Raw genomic sequence first — 21,778 nt, forward strand, 5'->3', positions numbered from 1 at the left:
TCAAAAATATCATTGTGATGATAACATGGTTATTAAATTTTGGGTTAAATATGTCTCTTATTTTTAACTATCATACGATTTTGGGTTTAGTTTCTATTCGAAACTTTGATGACTTTTAATCTTCGTAGTTTTAAAACTATTACTACTAATTCTTAAAATTGGATAACGTTAAATTGTTTTTGACGTGGCAAATGGCAAACACACGTCTCATGCCACCTTCCTTGCCATGCTTCTTTTTGTCTTCATCAATGGACTAGTTTCTCTTCAAACCAGAAAAAGTCAATGTCATTCAAACACAAAACCTCGTTGTCACCATTTCCAAAACCTTTGATCGTCACAGAAGCAAGGAGCTTTGTGGGTTTGGCAAGTTACTACCAACGTTTCATAAAAATTTCCTCTCGGATAGTAACGCCTTTGACACAATTGACCAAGAAGGATCAACCGTTCGTTTGGACGGATAGATATGAGTCTAGCTTTCAAGAACTGAAGAGAAGGTTGACTAGTGCACCAGTGTTAGTTATTCCTGACACATGAAAACCCTTTTGAGGTTTTCTGTGGCGCTTCCTATCAAGGATTAGGGTGTGTACTAATGCAAGAGAAAATAGTGGTTGTTTATGCCTTAAGGCAACTTAAAGTGCGTGAGAAGAACTATCTCACTCATGACTTGAAGTTAGCCGCAACTGTTTTTCTTTGAAGATATGGAGGCATTATCTTTATGGTGCGCAGTTTTCAAGTGTTCAGTGACCATAAAAGCCTCAGATACTTGTTTGACCAGAAGGAGCTGAACATGAGACAAAAGGGGGTGGTTAGAGTTCCTAAAAGACAGTGATTTCGATCTTTTATACCATCCTGGGAAAGCTAATGTGGTGACAGATGCTTTGAGTCGAAAATTAGTGCACATTTCAACACTAATGGTGAGGGAGTTAGGGCTAGTGAAGAGCTTCAGAGATTTAGAGTTGCAGGTTGAGTTAGAGCCTGATGAGACCAGGTGCAATAAATGGGTGGTGTTTAGTAGTCTACTAGAGAAAATAAAAGAAGGGCAGTTATTGGACCCCGAGCTTCAGACGTCCACAACTCTGATTGGTACTGAAAAAGGAAAGGACTTCAATATAGGGACAAATAGTCTCTTGCGGTTTAAAGGCAGGACGTGTGTCCCGAATGATGGAGAGCTAAAAAGGTTAATACTTGAGGAAGGACACCGAATTCGTTTTAGTATACATTCAAGCATGACTAAGATGTACCAAGATCTCAAGAAGTCCTTCTGGTGATCGGGTATGAAGAAAGATGTAGCTCACTTTGTTGCTTCTTGCTTAACTTGTTAGAATGTCAAGGTAGAACATCAGAGACCTGGAAGTCTATTGCAGGAATTGGAGATCCCTAAGTGGAAATGGGATAGCATAACTATGAACTTTGTTACCCATTTACCATGAATTGTTAGAAGGCACCATGCTATATGGGTGATTATGGACAGACTGACCAAGAGTGTTCACTTCTTGGCAATCAATTTGAGAATGTCGATGACAAAACTGACTCAATTGTATATTAAGGAGATTGTGAGGTTGCACGGTGTACCTTCCAACGTCGTATTAGATAGAGACCTGAGGTTCACTTCCAGGTTCTAGCAGACTCTTTAGAGCGAGATGGGTAGTAGACTGCATATGAGCTCGACTTATCATCCCCAAACAGGGCAGTCCAAGAGGACAATCCAGACGCTCAAAGACTTGTTGAGGACGTGTATCCTGGACCACTTGGGAGTCTGGGATGAGGTGCTGCCATTGGTTGAGTTCACTTATAACAACAACAACCAAGCTAGTATCGATATGGCGTCATTTGAGGCCTTGTATGGGAGGCGTTGCATAACCCCTCTGTGTTGGTTTCAAGAGGGTGAATCTTTATTGACTGGGCCAGAGTTGATACAACAAATCACGGAAAAAGTGAAGCTCATTCGAGAAAGGATGAAGACATCTCAAAGCAGACAGAAGTCATATGCTGACCATAGGCGAATTAGAGTTTGCAGTCGGGGATCACGTTTTCCTCCGAGTGACTCCTACTACTGGTGTAGGAAGAGCCATTCGGGCAAGGGAATTATCTCCTAGATACCTTGGTCCTTACTAGATTCTGAGGCGCATAGGATCAATTACCTATGAGATAACCATGCCGCCTCAACTTGCGAAACTTCATCCAATTTTTCACATCTCACAGCTCAGGAAGTATGTGTCAGACCCTTCTTATGTGCTAGAGGTGGAAGATATTCAGGTCCGAGAAGACCTATTTGTGGAAGTGCAACCAGATAGAGTTGAGGAAAGCCAAACCAAACAACCTAGAGGTAAGACTGTCAGACTGGTCAAGGTCGTCTGGGACGGTAGAACATGCGACTCTACCTGGTAGCTAGAGGACAAGATGAGGGAATCCTATCCCAACCTATTCACTAGTAAGTCTAATTTTCTGGGACGAAAATTTTATTGTTAAGGAGAATGTAAAGGCCTTAAAAATACAGGGTTGTTGGGCCTTGAGTGAGGCAGTTAGACCCATAAGTCTAAGGTCAGCACAACCTTTGACTTCTCATTCATTCATTCCACATAAACCACTCTCTCTGGAACTCAGCTTTTATATTTTTCTATGCATTCTCTCTAACCTTGCTCCACTTTCTTTTTACCATTTCTCAAATTTCCACCGTTGCATTTTCAATTAGGTGGTACCCCACGTTCCTGGAGTCAAGGGTTTCCAATCCATCCGATTAGTTTCGCGTCTCTCCGCTGATAAAGTAAATTTCCCTTTCTCCTCATCCTAGGGTTTTATTCATGCAAATGTTCTACCTTGCAAGTAACGTTCTTATTATTTTTTCTTATCGTATCAAGCTCTAAAAACTGTGCTCTACACCATTTTGGTGGCTTATAAGTAATGTCGAGATTACCTCTGTTGGAGGTACTGTTAGGAAGTCTTAAGTAAACTGTACTGTGAGAACTAAAAGGTATGGAGAACTATTTTGTTTGATTGATTAAATTGATTCAATGATGGTACAAGGCGTAAACTTTTCTTTTTTCGTGTCGGGTATATTTTGGTGGGGAAAACAATGTTAATGTAGGTTGGGTAATTGAGAATATAACGATGAATTGGTTTTGTTACTAATCTAAGTGGAAATGGGTGTAGTAGGATTCTGGAAAAGTGTATGGATGATGGATACATGATTATGTGGGTATGTATTTGACTAATATGTGTAAAGAATAATGTCTGAAGCTGGGAGATGATATATTTAATTTATGTACATGGTGTTTGGTTGCCTTGATTTTTTTTACGAACGGGGTTTTGGAGATATGGGTCATATTAATTTGTTGATGATAGTTGTTCTGTTTTGGTCAAGTATAAAACACACTTTATATGTGTTAAAGTGAGGTTAGACTAGTAAAACTTGTTAGTATGATGATTTAGTTTCGAAAAGAAAATTTCAGAAACTGTTCAGATCTGCTGAGAGGAGTCTGGTCCTGACTCCGATTGGGTTGGCTATCGCTTGAAGAGACTGTCCAGATCAGTTGGTCACCGGTCGAAACTGCGACAGTGGTTGGCGGTGGATGGTGGCCGGCGACATACGGAGGCAGGCGGTGGACGGTGGCAAAGAGCGATGGTGCACAACAGAAAAAGCAGCGAATGCAATAGCCTTTCATGGTTTGTTTGAAGAAAAGACTTTCGGTCTCAAAGGGAATGAGTTTGAATCCCACTCTAATGATACTCAGACAAACTCTCTATTTGGCAATATTGGTAAAAAAGTTAGAACTTGACTAGGGCAATTGGAGCCCATTAAAAAAAGAGAACTTTAGGGGGTTGCCGGCGGCCATGGCGGTCGGGCGCCGACAGACAACAAAGACAGTGGAAGCGGATCAGACAAGCTCTGATACCAAGTGAAAAATAACACAGATTTATTATTCAAATCATGAAAAATACATCATGATACCTTCTATTTGTAATAATCTAATTTTCCTAAAAAAAAGAAATAGGGAAACTAGGAAATCTAGAAAAAATAAAATAAAATAAAAAATTATGTATCTATTTCCTCTAAATAGGAAGATTCTAAAGATATTATATCAAATTACAACAATCATTATTATTTTTTATGTTATTACTGAGCTCTCTGTGATTTTTTATATTGTATTGCAGATTATGTCAGATAAAAGTATGGAGGACAACGATATTATACCAGCTCCCAAGCTTATTGAAGTTGTGTTCCAGAATTGGAAAGGACGTGTGGATCACTGGGTTGAACCATATCTTAGAATTATCGTTGAACGCCTGCGTCACACTGAAAAATCATATTTGAAATGCCTTTTCATGCAAGTGGTAAGGGGATGTTATGTTTAAAAGTTATATTACACGAGTAAAGTAACAAATTTTTGTGCTCGTGGGCTATAATGTTCTGAATATCTTGCTTGTGCTGGGGTCTGTTGACTTAAAAGTTTCATTAAATAATTTTAGATTGTGGTTGAAAGATATTTTTTGAATTTCCAATTTATTGAATGGGGGTGGCTTATAAAAAGTTGGCTAGGTGTTTTTGAATAGTAGTTTTCTCACATTCTATGGAAATGAGTAAATTGAGTAACATATAAATAAAAAAGACCCGCAAACCTGATGTCATGATTTTTTTGTTTGAGTGTGATGTCATGTTCTCCTATGTAGTTGATTCGTGATTCACTAGTGAATATCTTCTTGGTGTTTCTCCTCCTTGGATCTTCTAAAAGTGGTATCAGAGCCAATGTTCATGGTAGTCGGATAAAATGAGTAGTGTTAATGGTGAATCTTGGTGTGTAGCCCTTGTATCTGGTAGTCAATCTAGGCGGTGTGTTGCTGAGGTAAATCACAACATAAGAGTCTTCGTTGATTACTTATGGATGAGTAGGAGCTTCCACTTGGGGGTGTTTATAATGTGGAAGAGACTCATATTTAAGGGGGAGTCCACAATGTTGAAGAGACCGACACTCAATAGGTAGTTTTTTGTAGCTCAAGTGTGAGTTCAAGTCTCGTTATATTAAGTGTAGTGTGATGTTCTGTTCTATAATTAACTCCTGACCCAGTAAATGTCTTGTGTTCTCTTGCCCGGATTTTCCAAAAATTTGTCCTGAGGAAATGTATACCTATTTTAGTTAACCCAATATGGATTGTACTTCCTTGAGTGTTGTGATTTCTTGGTTTTTTTTATTTAAAAATGAAGAAATAAAACTTAGGGATTTGTTAACAAAATTTGAGGCCTTTCCTGATCTTCCAACGGGTTTAGTTTATCTGTTATATGTTTGCCCAGGTTTTCAAATATTATTTGTCTCTTTGGAAATGACATAGAGTAATTCCTTCTAAGAGGAGATACTTTTTTTCATATTGCATATGCTCTTTACTACAACGCAACACTGACTCTCGACATATTGCAAAAGCTAGGTGTTGTATCAGAAATCTTCCATCTTTGGTCCCTGTTACTGCAACAAGTTAAGAAGAGTGGAATGCGTGCTAATTTTAAGAGGTTTGTTATGTTTACCTTTTGTTATCACTTGTTTCTATTTTACTTTGTATGTTGATATTGTGCTTCCTTACAACAATATATAGATTGTCTAATGACAATTTGAATGTGTCTTGAGATGGAAAACTAACAACGTATGTGCACGGAAAATGAAAAGAAAGTATGCCGCCTTGGTTTGACATCATTACTGGCACTCCGTTTTGATCAATTACCGGCAGAGGCTTTAGGAAGGGTGTTCCGAGCAAATCTTGATCTTCTAGTTGCTTACAAAGATCAAGTTGCAGGTCTTATGTCTCCCTTGTCTCTGTAACTTAGTTGTAACATTCATGGGGTTAGATTGATGTCATTTGTATCTATTGCTTGGCCTAAACTCCTCACAGTAGTTGTTTTGTAAGTGTTTAATTTTCATGTATTTTGTACTGATTGCAGAAGCTGCTAAGGAGGAAGAAGCTGAAGATGAGGATGATGGGATGATGCCGATACTATCACACTTCGAAAGTCGGCTGAGCTGGTATCTGAATATGATGGCTTAAAAAACATTTGCTTGCATATAAACGAGTTCTATAGTATGTCTGTATGCATGTATAGAGTTGCTTGCATATAAACGAGTTTTATTGTTGGATGTAGGCGAAGTCATTCGGGCCTAATGATTCAAATGATGACAATTCAGATGATGACTATAGTGATGATGAAGTGTTGCAGTCTCCAATTGACGAGGTTGATCCTTTTGTGTTCTTTGTGGATACAATCAAAGGTAAGCTAAAATGTTTAGTATTCCCCGTTGCCATAATAATTCTCGTTGTCATCATGTGACAGACTCACCTTACAAAATAATTTTTACTGTAGTGATACAATCATTGGATCCATTGAGGTTTGAGAACCTCACCCAGACGCTTGAGTTCAATTATCAAGCTCTCGTCGATGGTGTTGTCCAACATGCCGAGAAGAGAAGGGCAGAAATTGAAATTAGTACTTGGGAATTTTTGTGATTCTTAAAAAATGTAATTATTCGTTTGGTTTTATTTTTGTGAAAAAATATTATATTTATTTATTTATTAACAAAATTTTAATTGCATCTTAAATTTTGTAAAAATTTGTCCACTAGATTACTTGAAAAAAACTACGATTGCTAATATTGGTATATCACTTGTAAATATGTGATTTTTTAATTATTTCTGTAAAAAATTGTTACCATATGACACGTGACATTGAAAATATTAATCTTATGTAGGATGATAATATCACATGTCAGTGCTATTACTATTCTTAATGTCAAGTGACAAGACAATGATAATGTTCCGCGTTAGTGTTGGTATCAAGTGGTATGATAATGTTACATTTAGACTTTGATCTAAATTTAGTCTTATGTATGTTTCTTTAGTTTAATTTAGTTTCATTTTTTTTTTAAATTAAACAATATTATCTCACCAAATTGAAACTAAATTTGTTATTTATATAATGTTATATCTATAATTTTACTAAAAATGTCTTTTTAACATATATTATTATATATTATTAATTCAAACATGTTTTATAAGAAGAAATTAATTAATCTCATTTATAAAATGATAAATTTAGTCCTCCATTAATTAAGACCAAATTTTTAATATGTATAAATGTTACACTGATATTTATATTAAAATTTAATGGTAAAAGTCATTATTAATAAAAACATGAATTTAATGTAAGAAAAAATCAATTTTACTAAAAAAAACTATCAATATAACATGTATAAAAATAATAAATCTAATTTCAAAATTTAGAAAAAAATAATATTATTTTATTTCAGAACAAATTGAATTTGATAATATTGATACATGGTATTGTTTAGTTATATAAAATTCATACCATGTAACATGTTATTAACATTGCTATTATTTCTTTGAATAATAGATATAATTTTAGATATTTTTTAAAAAGTTATGACGATAAAAAAATTGAAAACGAAAATTCACTTGAAACTTAGTTGACCAAAATATATTACATAATAGTGATAAATATAATAGCACGACTATTCCTATGTACAAGATTGGTTTGGTAGTTGTTTCGGTGAGGTTTGGAGGTCTCTTAAAACATTCCAAGATGCTTCAAAAACCGGACGATTCTTGATGATTGGATGGACATTGATGACCAAGTAGACTGGTTGGATGTCGGACGATTACCTTGTTGTCTCATACCTCCAAGTTGTTTGTTCTCCTTTCCTCTTTCCAAGTCGGACGAGCGGATACCTGTCAAAGGCACTCCGACGCTCGAGTAAGCAAAAATGTACTATAAGTGATGCATGTGGTGTGCATAATGTGCAACCTTTCCTGAAGTCATACCTGATACCTTTATTTATACTAGTTGTAATGAGTTTTTAACTTTCTTGGGTCTAATGACAGTCCAACCACGCCGCAACCTCTATTAGGGGCCTTAATGAACTATTATAGTTTATAATCTAACCATGTGATTGACTGGTTTGATGGATGGTTGGCCTGGGCGGTCGATCTGATGGATGTCCTAGATCGTCGGCCTGGGAAGAGTTGTTCGACCTGGGTGGTCGATCGTCCTGAGAGAATCGTTCAGTTCATGGAGCTGGGGGGACCGTACGATCTGACGGGTGGTCGGTCTGAGTGTTTAGTCGGCCTTGAGTGGTCAGTCGACTTGAGAATTGTTCGGTTCATTGAGCTGGGAGGGTCTTAAGGTACATAAGCCCCTCAAGCCCGAGTATGATTTTATTATGCGAATAGGTTATGTTCAAGGCCTTCTTAATGCGGACGAGTTCTCCTTTGTTCGTTGATGAGATGACTGACCGAAAGTTTGGAAGGGGTCGTACTTTCGCCGACCGAGCTAGATAGGCTAGTGATCTTGCTTAAGTAACAAGTCATGAAGGTATGCAAAATGTTTTGGTGGGGTTTGAAGGTCCCTTAAAACATTCCAAGATGTCTCAAAGACTAAACGATTCTTGATGACTGGACGAACATCGAAGACCGAGCGAGTTGGCTGGATGCGAGACAATTACCTTGTTGTCTCATACTTCAAGTTGTTCGTTCTCCTTTCCTCTTCTCCAAGTTGGGCAGACGGGTACCTGTCAAAGACACTCCAACACTCAAGTCAGTAAAAATGACCGAACGGTTATTACTATAATTGATGCATGTGGTGTGCATAATGTGCAAGCTCTCCCGAAGTCATACCTATGACCTTTGTTTATACTAGTTATAATGGACTTTTACCTTTCTTAGGCCCGATGATGGCGCAACAACACCTTAACCTCCATTAGGGGTCTTAATGAGCTATTATCATTTATAATCTACCCACGTGGTCGGTTGGTCTGATGGATGGTCGACCTGGGCGGTCGATCTGATGGATGTCCTGGGTGGTTAGCTTGGGAAAAGTTGTTCGCCCTGGGTGATCGGTCGGCCTGAGAGAATCGTTCAGTTCATGGAGCTAGGAGGACCGCACGGGCTGATGGGTGGTCGGCCTTGAGTGGTTGGTCAGCTTGAGAACTGTTCGATTCATGGAGTTGGGAAGGTCGTATGGTACATAAGACCCATGAGTATGATTATATTATGCAAAGGGGTTATATTCAAGGCCTTCCTGATACAAACAAGCTCTCCTTTGTTTGTTGATAATATGACTGACCGAAAGTCTGGAAGGGGTTGTACTTTCGTCGACCGAGATGGATAAGCTACTGATCCTGCTTAAGTAACAAGTCATGAAGGTATGCGGTCGCTAACTTCGGTATTGCCGACTGTGATTCCTTTAAGGATGAGCCGTAGAGGCTAAACGCTCGAGACCAAAGTTGGCCGAGGGTTGAGGCCTTGGAGGCCGAGAAGTTGAGGGTCTTTGGAGGCCACACGGTTGAGAGCATTCGGAGGCCAAACGGTTGAGGAGACGAGGTGTCTTTGAAACAGACATTAGAAGGAGGAGATGTTACTTAGTAGTTAGTATTATATTAACTTTGTCTGTAGTTTTGTAGTAGTCAAATTGTATATAAAGATTTAAATTCCATGGTTATTCTGGATGAGTGTAAAGTTTATATTTTAGTTTATAATTGTTATATTTTATCATATATGAGATAACTCTTAATGTAATTTATATTATATATTTGGGATGTCACAACACAATTTAAATATTTTTAATTCTTGGATAATTTAAACTTTTGAGAAATTCACTCATTTTTTTTTTATGTTTAAAAGTCTACCATAGAAATTCGAAAAGAAAACTCAGAAAGATTGTTCGGTCAAAATTTATATTTGTTTGTTTACGATGATAACGATATTTTTAAATATTTAATCAACGACTTTCGTGTCCACGTGTGACTTTCTTATGATTATGAAACTATTAATTTCTAGGAAGTTCAACTTTAAGTCAAAAAATTCTTAACACTTAAGAGTAACTGGTTCAAATTTTATAATATTACAACGTAGATGATTTGTTTTGAAAATGACTTTGTTAATATATGTGTCACTGATACATGTTTAGAGATTTGTGTTAGGTTGAATGAAAAAATCAGAATAAATAAACTAAGTCAAATTTGTTCATATTTATGTTATTTTATAATTAGATATATAATTTTATGCATAAGAAATGACTAAAAAACCAATTTCAACCAGTTTGATCACTTCATATGTTCTGTTGAATTTATAAATCATGTAGAGTCAAATTTATTTAATTAAATATACGAGAGTTTTAGACACTAAATAAGTAAATTCGTTCTAGGTTTTTATATAATATTCTCATGGTTAGTGGCTCTATAAGTAAAAAATAAATAAAAATAAAATAATAAACATTAACTTTCATTTGATACACTTAATAAGAATAAAATAATTAAAAAATATATATTTTTTTTTTGTAGTTTTTTGAGAAAAAGTAAAGTAAAAAGTAAAAAAAATATTTTCAATTGAATGTAAAAAAATTGTCTGTCACAATATTATTTTTTGTAAAAAAATTTAGACATACAAACACTTTTGATCAAATATTTGCATTTATTTAATTCGTTTAGCAAGTCAAGTATTGGCTGAATAAGAAAGTTTTTTCAAACTTTAAGAAAATAAGTTTTTAAAGGCTAATTAACTTTGATTTATCTTTAATTGTTTTGTTATTTTGATTTATATATAGTGTTTATGTCAATATAATGTTATAAATAATTCATTATAATCTATTAACATTTAAATTGAGATAAATGCATATGTTTTAATGCAAATATATGATGTTGTAGTTGTAATATACGGCGTAGTGAGCAGTGGAGATAATTGTTTTCAAGGAGATAATAATATGTTAGAAATTTCATGCATTAAATTCATGACTTTTGAGGAAATAAACTTTATTCTACTAAAACTGTATTCACACTTAGAAACGAACATTTGTATTTCTTTTGTGTGGAGAAAATTGCATTTGTATATATTTCAGATCTATATGAAAAAATGAAGTTTTATTTTGAGAAGCTTTCGAGAGAGATTTGTAAATGTATATAGTTATTGATTGATACATGTGTGTGAATTAATTATTTAGTACTACAAAAGAAATATCCTTGAAACCTTAAAAACTCACAAATTTCCGTAGTAAGTTAGAATAGGTCAAGATCTAAGTTATCACGATAATTTCATTTAATTTTTCTTAATTACGTTAGCTTAATCATTGCATTATCTTGTAGGACTTGTTTACTTGAGTAGATTTACAAGAAAGTAATTGAGAAAAATTGGAGGTAATTTTTTTTGTTCTTTGTTTGAATAGATTTGGAAGTAGGTGAGAGAAAGGATTTGAAGGTAATTTTTGTTGTTTATTTGAATAAATTTGGAAATAAATGAGATTAAATTTGAAAGTAAAATTTGTGAGAATTAATGTAGGATTTAATTTATATGACAGATTAAAAAAGTTTACTTCCAAATATTCAAATAAACAACAACAAAAATTTATCATCAAATCTTTTCAATTATTCTTCTCAAAATCCACTCAAATCAATAAAGATTTAATGTTTTCCATTATCAACACTCTTTAAGAATTCACATATAATCTTAATCCAATAATAATTGAAAAACGAGATCCAGACCTTGCTAATTCAATATTTACATAGTTTATGAATACAGAGAGATGGATAAATTATGAGTTATCGTCCATTTTTATTTATTTACGTACTCTATAATTAATTATGCTCAATTAACGGATTAACGTTAATAAATAAAATGTTTATCACATAAAAAAATCTGAGTAAACTTGTTTTTTCACGATTTTATATCAATATATAAATCTTGAATTAAAAAACATTAATGAATTATTTTAGATTTAATATATTTTAACTTTAAAACTTGAATGCAAAGTCAAATTCATTTTTATTTTAAATTGGGACATATCTTGATTCTCAAACTTAACAATGGTTATAATAATTCTAACCCACCAACATTAAATTTTGTAAGTGTTAAATAATGTTTTAAAGTGAGATTTAAACTAAAATTTATCAACTAACGTAAATAACTTAAATGCTAATAACGTTAAACAAATTTACATATATTATCTTTTAAATTTAAAAGTCAAATTATATTGCCAAAGAAAATAAAGCATAGTTTATCTAACCATTAATGATTATATCTGTTTTGATATTAAAGTATTGATATTTTATGGAAACATATTTTATCTTTTGTGGTCATTATGATTATACTATACTTATTTATTTCAATGAAAAACGGTTGAAAGATATTAATTTTGTAAGTTTTAACTGAATAATTTAAAATAAAATATGAAATGACGTGTACAAAGTTTAGTAATGAGTTCTGTAATTAGGTGGAGTTGGCAGCCAACCCATCAAAGCGGCAGCTTCCTGGATGAGAGTCGAGAAGCGTGAAAGATCGTCCAACCGCTACAAACGTACGCACCAAACACCAAAATCACAAACGGAATTAAGAAATTACTCATTAACGGTTTAACATACGTCAAAAGGTTTAACCTATCCCGTACGCCTCTAACGTATCTTCGTACCCAAACAAGCCGCTAAGAGTCCAACTACACAAGCAGAGTATCACTTCATATATTTATCCTTTATTTATTTATTTTTATTTTTATTTTCTCAACGCGATGAAAAGTACTTCCAGCTAGTAGTAGTATGAAGATGGTTAAAAACCCGTAAACGTAAACCCTAGTAGTTTAAATAGCCTCCAGCTTTTCCTGTTGCGCTTTCTCTCTCTCTCAACGCAACTTAACTTAACACAAATCGGAAGCCACTTACTCTGTTCGATTCTCGTTGCTCTCGCTATCGTTCGCGCTCTAAACCCTAGAGGACGCTATTTCTAGGGTTTATATCTGAACTTGTAATCGGTTTCGGAATTCTTGGATTGCGCGCTGATCGGAGTTGGTAGCGGAGGTTTTTTGATCGAATTTTCGGTTCCATGGATCTTCCCAGTCTCGCTGTTATACTCCAAGCCGCTCTCAGTCCCAATCCAGATGAACGGAAAGCTGCCGAGGAGAGCTTGAATCAGGTGCGACTCCTTCCGATTCTTTAATTTTCTCTCTGATCAGAGTTTTCATTGCTTTGTATTTACTTGATTCACTTCCGGTTAGTGCTTAAGAAGTACGGATAGTTGTGAAACGTTGTGATTTTTTTAGTGTCTTCTTGGGTCGTCGGTTGTTGATTGAATTTTGGTGTACGGTTGTTAATTGAATCTAGCAGTGTTTTGATTTGATAAATGTAAATTTGGCTGTGTTTCTTGCTGATCGTTTTTAGTCACGACCTTGTTTATGTAGTGAAAAACATCGGACTTTGTTGTCTGTTGGCATGGGCGTCCCGGTTTGCGGTTGTAATTGAATGTGTCAATGTTGCAGTTTGTTGACTTCTTTTAACTTTTATATGCTTGTTGTTGAATTTGCATACAGTTTCAGTATACGCCTCAGCATCTGGTGAGGCTGTTGCAAATCATTGTTGACAACAACGTTGACATGGGTGTACGACAAGTGGCTAGTATTCATTTCAAGAACTTTATTGCGAAAAATTGGTCTCCTCTTGATGGTATGCACTTTTTATCATTGGTTCGAATTAGATAATGAAGTGGGATGTTTGCTTATCGCATTCTTTATTTTTGTGGTTTGTTTATGTAGAAACGCAGCAGCAGATTTCACAGAGTGATAAAGATGTGGTGAGAGATCACATTCTGGTCTTTGTAACCCAGGTTCCTCCTCTGTTGAGGTATGATTGTTCACCTTTGGTGCCTCATATCTGGTGGCTATTTTTGTGTATTTTGATATGTGTTGTTTTCTTGCTGTCATGTCTCTCTTTACCTTGTGGGGGATGACAACTAATGAGGGTTTAAATTATGTACCATATTTCTTCCCTTTTAAACAACGTTTTGTTTGTGTTTTTCTTTTTTATCCAATTCTCCGTTGTGTTGACCTGGCGTTCCTTACGTCTAAAGGGTACAACTTGGCGAGTGCCTTAAAACAGTTATACATTGTGATTATCCTGAGCAGTGGCCACGTCTTCTTGATTGGGTGAAGCATAACTTACAGGATCAACAAGTCTATGGGGCATTGTTTGTGCTCCGGATTCTTTCAAGAAAATACGAGTAAGTTTGTGACTTCATGTCTATTATACCTTAACTGGAAGAACCAGGCTGATGTTCTTACCCAGTTCTGTTGGTGATATTTTTTCACTATTTGGTACTTTGTCCGTTATTATTAATAATTGTACTTCCATAACACATGGAAGTTCCTGTTTGGTTTTCATTTTTTATTGTACGGTTACAGTGCCATTTACACACAAATAGGTTGTACTATGTTGCTTAGATCATTTGGTTGAACTATAAATTTGTTATATATGCATGTGTTGTAGGGATAGAAAAAATGATTTAATAAAAATGTGGAGAAAGATTCAAATCTAAGAGAATGAGAAACTCTCAATAATAAAAAATGTCACAAAAGGGGAAAGATAACATAAAAATAAGAATAAACTATGCACTTGTTTTGCATGTCGCCTAAATAGTTGTCTGCTTTTCCAGTACCAAAAGAAAAGTTAACAAATAAATGATTAACAATTTGAATGTTAATTTCATGATCATTTTGAGGTGTTGAAGAAAATGAATGAAGATTAAGATATCACCATAAATTTGAGATGTTTCATTAAGTCTGGAAAGGAAAATAGAAAAGACTAGAGTTTACAATATTTCAAATAGAAGGGACAAACCTCATTCCATGGGTTTTGGACAGTATGATTATTTTTCTATGTTCATTAATAAGATTTGAAGTTTCCATTTAAAAAAAGTTGTTGGAGGGAAGACCCTGCTAAAGTTGACTATGCAGGTTTCACAATGGAGAATAGTTACTGGCAAAGCTAATAAATATTCTGTACTAATAACGTGGTTAAAAAAATTTCCATTTCAAAGTATTACATTTATGATTTTGCAAGAGCTCATTCAAAAGTACCCTGTGATCCTTGAATAGTGGTCCAGATTCATTAGTCTAGTACGTGTTAGGTTCATACGCTCTATTATATTTTCTTTTCAGGTTCAAGTCAGACGAGGAAAGGGTACCAGTTTACCGCATTGTTGACGAGACATTTCCTCATCTTCTCAATATATTTAACGGGCTTGTCCAGATTGTTAATCCATCACTTGAAGTAGCTGATCTAATTAAGCTTATCTGTAAAATATTCTGGTCCTCCATTTATGTACGCTCTCTCTCTCCTCACATGTATTCTTAAATTAACGAGTTTATTTTATGCATTATGCTGTAGATCAAACCTTGTTCAGATTCATGTTACTTCAATTGATAGTCATTATGTAAAATCTGTGATTGTTATTAATTAGGGTGTACAATGTATTCTATTTTAGCCCAAGGTGGTCAAGGCTGTCAAATTTTAGGGAGTAAGTGTGTTTGGATTAATGTTTGGAAGTGTTCAGGCATAAGTTTGCATATTTCTAAGCAGTGAAAGGAGAATCAACTCCCTTGTGTCATTTATGTAAATGATCGGTTTAAATATAACTCTTTTCCGATCACATCCTTTAGATTGTGTTGGACTTTTAGAGTTTACCTAAAACAAAAATAATAGTTAGAAAAAGCCTAATCATAGTCTTCGAATTTCAGCTTAAACTCAATTTAGAAAATCGACTTGGATGTGAGTTCTGCCAAACTTTGTAAGCTTTATTTGATGTAGAATTAAAGACTACCCTTGAGACCTCAACCAACTATGGCAACCTCCAAAAGAGGTTTTAACTAAGGCAACTGCAATTAAGGTGATTTTCCAATAACCCCCTCTTGCCTAAGGTTAATGGCTTGGAGCATGGCTAATGCAAGTGGCTAAGCCATCTTAGAAGTTGGGCTCAACTTTAACTTCATGAGATTTATTTGTAAGGTGAGGATTGTGCATGCTTTGTAAGTTCTATTTAAGTCATACTTCTAGTTGATTTAGGATTAAACGCTACTTTTGTTACAATTTAGCCATCCCCTAAAGAGGCCATAATAAAGGTGGCTAGGGGTGACCACAATTAAGGCCACTTTCAAACAATATTATCAAAACAAATAATAACATCTTACATAATAAGTATTCAACATTCTAGCTTCATAACTAAGCAAACAATATATTGGAACTGGATCAGAAACAAGACTACCTGAATTTTTTATGGATAGAGAACCTTAATCCCCAATCTGTTATCAAAGTCTTGAATAGGGAAGGGGACAAACATAAGAATGAAATGAATTCTCTGGTAATTTAAGAGTCTTTCGTACCTGAATTTTATTGGTAGAGAACCTTAATCCTCAATCTGGTAAGTGTTGAATAGGGAATGGAATTAACGGACAGAAGAAAAGAATGAATTATCTGTTGATACAAGAGTCTTGGAGCTCTTCTCACCAGCGAATACTCAGATACATGATATCCTTCTCTTAGTTGTCCTACCTTTTTATGAGTTCTCCCCTTTAACCTTACTGATAAACTAACTGCAGTTAATCAAATGTTAATTAGAATTGATGCGCTGCCTTTCTTTTACAAAAAGCAATGATACCATTCTGTTAAGTTTTAATTGAAATACATGACACCCTCCTTTTACTTTGGGGGTGGTAATGCCTTTTAAGAAAATGACGCTTTATTGTCCACTGTATTTTAGTATCTTTTCATTCCTTGCCATTGGGTTTATATTGCCATTAAATTTAAATAAGCAAAGAATAGGAAGTTATTGTGGGATTGTTATATCTCTAGTATCATGTTTTCCTCTCACGTCAAATATGAGGCGGAGTTAATGTGATCAAAAGTTAGAAGAACAAAAATAGTCAACACTACAGTCCATGTGAATCCTTGTCTAGGAAGTCTTTATTTATGTGTTTGTATCTCAATAAATCTTTCTTTCATTTTTTTTTGGTTGATCTGGTCGCTGGGGATAAAATGAAATAAAGGAGAGCATCTTTTACATTTTGAGATAACTTTTTCGGCCACCTCATTTATTTTGATGCTTCTCAACTCAAATTTCTGATAATTGACCTGTTAAATTATGGATTTTGTTGAATTTATTCAGTTGGAGATTCCTAAGCTGTTGTTTGATCAAAATATCTTCAATGCTTGGATGATGCTTTTTTTAAATATATTGGAGAGACCTGTACCCTCTGAAGGTCAGCCTGTTGATCCTGATCTTAGAAAATCATGGGGTTGGTGGAAGGTCAAGAAAGGGACAGTTCTCATTCTAAATAGGCTCTACACTCGGTATGTTTAGGTGTCATTGATTTATATATAAAAGAATTTTTGCTGTGTGACTTCTTCTGAATTTCTATGGTTGTTTAAATTACCACATGGCAGTTTTGGAGACTTGAAGCTTCAAAACCCTGAAAACAGAGCCTTTGCCCAAATGTTTCAGAAGCTTTACGCTGGGAGAATCTTAGAGTGCCATTTAAATCTATTAAATGTTGTTAGAGTAGGGGGCTATTTACCCGACAGAGTTATCAACTTGATTCTTCAATATCTAAGCAACAGGTGGGTATCCTTTGCAGTCTAATTTTTCACCGTGAATCATATTATATAATCATATTCTAGTCTACTTTAATTAACTGCGTGCTTTTAATTCTGATGAATGCCACACATCATTTGGTAAATGCATTTTCTTTTTGACTTGGTTTGGAGATGTAATATAAAAACCATTATGGTCTCTCCACCTAACAGGATTAGCTTTTAGGATTGTTGGTTCATGATATTTGAGCTTTTTTTATCTAGGGGTCTAGATTGCTGCCCCCATTCTTCCAATAAAAAATTTGAAATTCAACAAATGGAAGGTGGTTTTATTTATGCATTATCCATAATTTAAAGAGCTCTTGACTTAGGAAATGCTGCTACCGAGGAAACTGTAAGAACCATTATGATAAAGAAAACTGAGATTTTCTTGATGGTTCTGGTTACAAGACTTTGTAAAACTTGAATAGAGTTTGCCTTAGTTTGATAACTTTGATGTAAGATATGATAGCAAAAAGCATTATTATTTAAGGCACACGTGACAATGAATATTGGCAAAGCGGGCTCCATAGAATTTAGGAGGAGCAATGAAAGGCAGTAACAAGTGCTTTAATTTCCTGGTTTTGTGCTGTTTTTGATAGAACAACAGTATAGCTCTCTTCGTTTTGTAAATTTGTTTTGGACAGCAAACCTTAAATTAGATTTAGATGGGCTGCATCTGCCGAAACTTTATTTCAAAACTTTTGTAGACAATGCACAAGAAGTAAAGCTTAAATTTCTTCAATTGGTAGCAGTTCAAACTTACTTTCCATGACAAAAATGACACAATCATAGTCTTGAGGCAATCCTTAAAATAGCATTTATGTATTATTGGTGAGGGTGGAAGTGGGACAACTAATTAACGCATTAACACCACGAAGAAACTCTGTTATCAACCAATCTTCAAGGATAAGATTTTTGGATTGAAGTTCATTGCATAGTTGTTGAGGACCACACATTTGTTTTGGAAAATAATCAGGAACTTTATCCCAAACTTGATAAGAATTAATGCTACCTAAAACTATAGAAAGAATCGAGTGTGATAATGTTGATTAGAGCGCGCCAACGCCATTTGTTCTTGCTGTGAAGTGCTATAGGTGGGATTGATTTTTCCAGCATCATGATCAACTTCGGTAACAACTTGATAACTCCATCTATTGTGCCATATCACGGTTTGTGAGCCTTTTAAGCGGTGACTATATTGGCAGCGGAAATGATCGGTTGAAACAGAGAGAACTCTGCAGCGGTGTGTGTGAAGAATGGAGATGCGATGCAGGAGGTGCTTCGGTGGTGGTGGAATCTAACTCAAAAGGCCTTCTCTCGGAAGGAAGCTAGAGGAGAAATGAAGATAAGCACTAGGATGATTGACTTGGTGGAGAAAAGCTGGAAAACTCATCAACAATGTAATTCTCTAAATTTTCAAAAGTGATGATACAAAGAGAAGGAGATTTATAGTGATATCTCCAATCTAGATCTAATCTAATGGTACCTATTGTTTCCAGCATTCACGGATCTACCTCCACGTGGTGACATGTGCAAAATATGTTGGAGGTGCTGAATTCTAGAAGCACACGTGTTGTGAATGTGTAAAACGTGATGCCATGTGTAGCAGCTGCAGGCGCCACCGAATGTTTCATGGCTTCTAGCCGTTTCCTTCTTTGGACCATCTTTATTCTTCCTCTTGAGTTCCTAGCTTCCACTCAAAACATGTAAAGAATACTTGACCTTCTAGTGGTGACTCTTCAAGCTCTTGTTGAAGTTTCTTGGCCATCCGTCTTGTAATAGGACCTTGATGTGTGGTGCTAGGACCTTGTGTATCACAAAACAAAGAGGAAACGATGGATCGATTCAAAGTGTTGGATGACAATGCGGTTTAATACACACAACAAGAAGTTGGAGTCATCAAGGTTCTTTTAGGTTTTGGGGAAGTAGCAGAGGATGGGGAAGGAGGAGGAGGAAGATTTCCACACAAGACCGTTAAGGATTTGGCATGACGTTGAATTGATATGGAGAAAGAAGATAAATAGCAAAAAAAAGAAAGATGGAAAGAAGAAATTGATTCTATAGTTGTATATGAGGTGCCTGCGACAGAATATGCATAGCTCTTTGTATAGAATTAACTAGCTGTCGTATTGATAGCCATACCAAAGCTAACTACTATACAAAAACTGACATCTAACTGATTCCCATTGATTTAACTGTTGGAGTTGTTAGAATAATTGCTGAGTCTACTAATTGCTGAGTCTACCTATGTTAGTGTAGTTAGTAGGGCTAAAGTAGGGAGTAATGTGTTGGGTTATCTATAATCATTTTACCTAGCAGTCTAGGACAATCCCTTTACCTTCCATCTCCCTATTGTATCAACTCTTTATCTATATAAATAGTAGAACATTAGAAGGGTCTTTCAAGCCCTTTAGAAATATTATTCTCTATTTTCGATCTCAAGTTGGTATCAGAGCATGTTCATCCTTCTCTAGTTTCTGTCCTGTGTTGTCCACCATTGCTGTTCGCATTTGTCTGGTGCCCTTTGCCGTTGTCCGCGGATGTCTTGTCACTATCTGTAACTGTTAACTGCAGTTTGGAGCTCTTCATCTTGATTTGCCGCTGTCCGCAGATTGTTCGTTGTCGTCTGTCGTTACTGTTCCGTCTGGCGACCATTGGATTGGTTTGTCTCGTCAAGCGACGACCTACCCCACCAGTGTCGGAGTCTAATTCTCCTCCACGCTCCGCCACGCGCCGTTCCTTTGTGTGCCGCGAATAGGCGCATGCAGTTCACGCCTCCACCCTCTGCTCGTCGGAAAGCCACCGCAACACCTCCATAGCTGTCGCCCTCTGCTCCTCTCTCTGTTCTTACCCTCAAAACCCTACTTGGGTGTGTCCAGAAGCTCCCCTTGAAGAAAACCCTAAGAAACCCTCTGGGGTTTTTTGGTTTCTCACGGTTTTTTGGTTCCTTCTCCTATTTTTTGTCAAGAATGGCATCTGGAAGTGCTCTTTCTTTCTCTGGAAGTCCCTTAATTACTTCCGAAAAGCTAAACGGAAAGAATTATCTGTCTTGGTCTGCCGTTGTGGAAATATGGTTCCTCGGTCAAGGACATTATGACCATCTTGAGTAGGATGGGAGCCAAGTACCTTTTGTCAAAGCTGAACAATGGAAACAAGCGGATTTCCAATTGTGTGCCCTATTGTGGCAATCTGTGGAACCCCAACTTTTGATGTCTCTTAGAGCCTTCAAAACATGTCACTCTTTTTGGAAGAAAGCTCAAAACATTTATGCTAATGATATTCAACGTCTCTATGATACATCAAACAAGCTTGCATGTCTCAAAATGACAGATCATGATATGGTCTCCTTCATGACTGAAGCCCAAGCAGCTGTGAAAGAATTGAGAATGTTCTTGAAAGTGGAATCTTCGAAAGATATGAAGAAGAAGCTAGACAAGTATTATATGGTGATGATCCTCCGTGCTTTGCATCCAGATTTGAATCACATCAGAGATCAACTTCTGACAAGTCATGAAACAATGGAACCATCCGTCATGGTTGCCACGCGAGGAAGAGGAGGACGTGGCACTAGAGGAGGAGGACGTGGAGGTCGGGGACGTCCACAGTGTACTTATTGTAGGAGGGTGGGTCACACCCAAGAAAGCAACCAATATCTCTAAGGCTGAAACTCCCACTTCCAACTCCAAGTTCATTGAGAAAGAGTATCAAGAGTATCTGCGATTAAAGTCTAACAGTTTGGCGCAATCATCTCAATCCCCAAGTACATCCACAACTTGCATTTCTCAATCCATGGAAGATCAAAATTCATGGTAATTGACTCAGGTGCTTCTGATCACATCTCTGGTAATACCTCATTGTTGTCATCCCTTTCCCTCCAAGAAAAACCTTATTTCATTACCCTTGCAAATGGCTCTAAAACTTGTTCCAAAGGAGTTGGCCAAGTCTCCCTGTCTCCCTCTCTAACTCTGAAGTTTGTTCTTTTTGTCCCTAATTGTCCATTCAATTTAATTTCCTTAAGTCAGTTAACCAATATGTTACATTGTTCAATAACTTTTGATTCAAAATCTTTTGTTATACATGAATGTGGCTCGGGGAGACAGATTGGAGAAGGATATGAAGCTGGAGGTTTATACCATTTTAGATCTCGTCCACGTGTATCCTGTGTTGCATCTCTTCCACCTAAAGTGTTACATGACTGATTTGGCCATCCTCACTTGTCAAAGTTAAAAAAGATGTGTCCTGAACTTAGTGGTCTTCAGACTTTAGAATGTGATTCTTGTCAACTAGGAAAACATGTTAGATCTGTCTTTTATAAAAGGTCTCAATCAATGTGTAATTCTAGT

General features: G+C 35.9%; 1 protein-coding gene across 1 annotated transcript in view; it reads left to right on the plus strand.

Moving 5' to 3' along the window:
- The first annotated feature begins 12,543 nt into the window (after positions 1-12,543).
- Positions 12,544-21,778, plus strand: part of LOC106759167 (importin beta-like SAD2) — a 28,845-nt gene continuing 19,610 nt past the window's right edge. Inside the window, exons 1-7 of the mRNA XM_014642189.2 lie at positions 12,544-12,948; positions 13,343-13,475; positions 13,565-13,652; positions 13,879-14,028; positions 14,966-15,128; positions 16,969-17,153; positions 17,247-17,420. Coding sequence (XP_014497675.1) covers positions 12,859-12,948; positions 13,343-13,475; positions 13,565-13,652; positions 13,879-14,028; positions 14,966-15,128; positions 16,969-17,153; positions 17,247-17,420 — 983 coding nt within the window. The 5' untranslated portion in view covers positions 12,544-12,858. The remainder of the gene's footprint in view (positions 12,949-13,342; positions 13,476-13,564; positions 13,653-13,878; positions 14,029-14,965; positions 15,129-16,968; positions 17,154-17,246; positions 17,421-21,778) is intronic.

Source organism: Vigna radiata, chromosome 4 (assembly GCF_000741045.1).
Source record: "Vigna radiata var. radiata cultivar VC1973A chromosome 4, Vradiata_ver6, whole genome shotgun sequence".
Taxonomy (NCBI): Eukaryota; Viridiplantae; Streptophyta; class Magnoliopsida; order Fabales; family Fabaceae; genus Vigna; species Vigna radiata.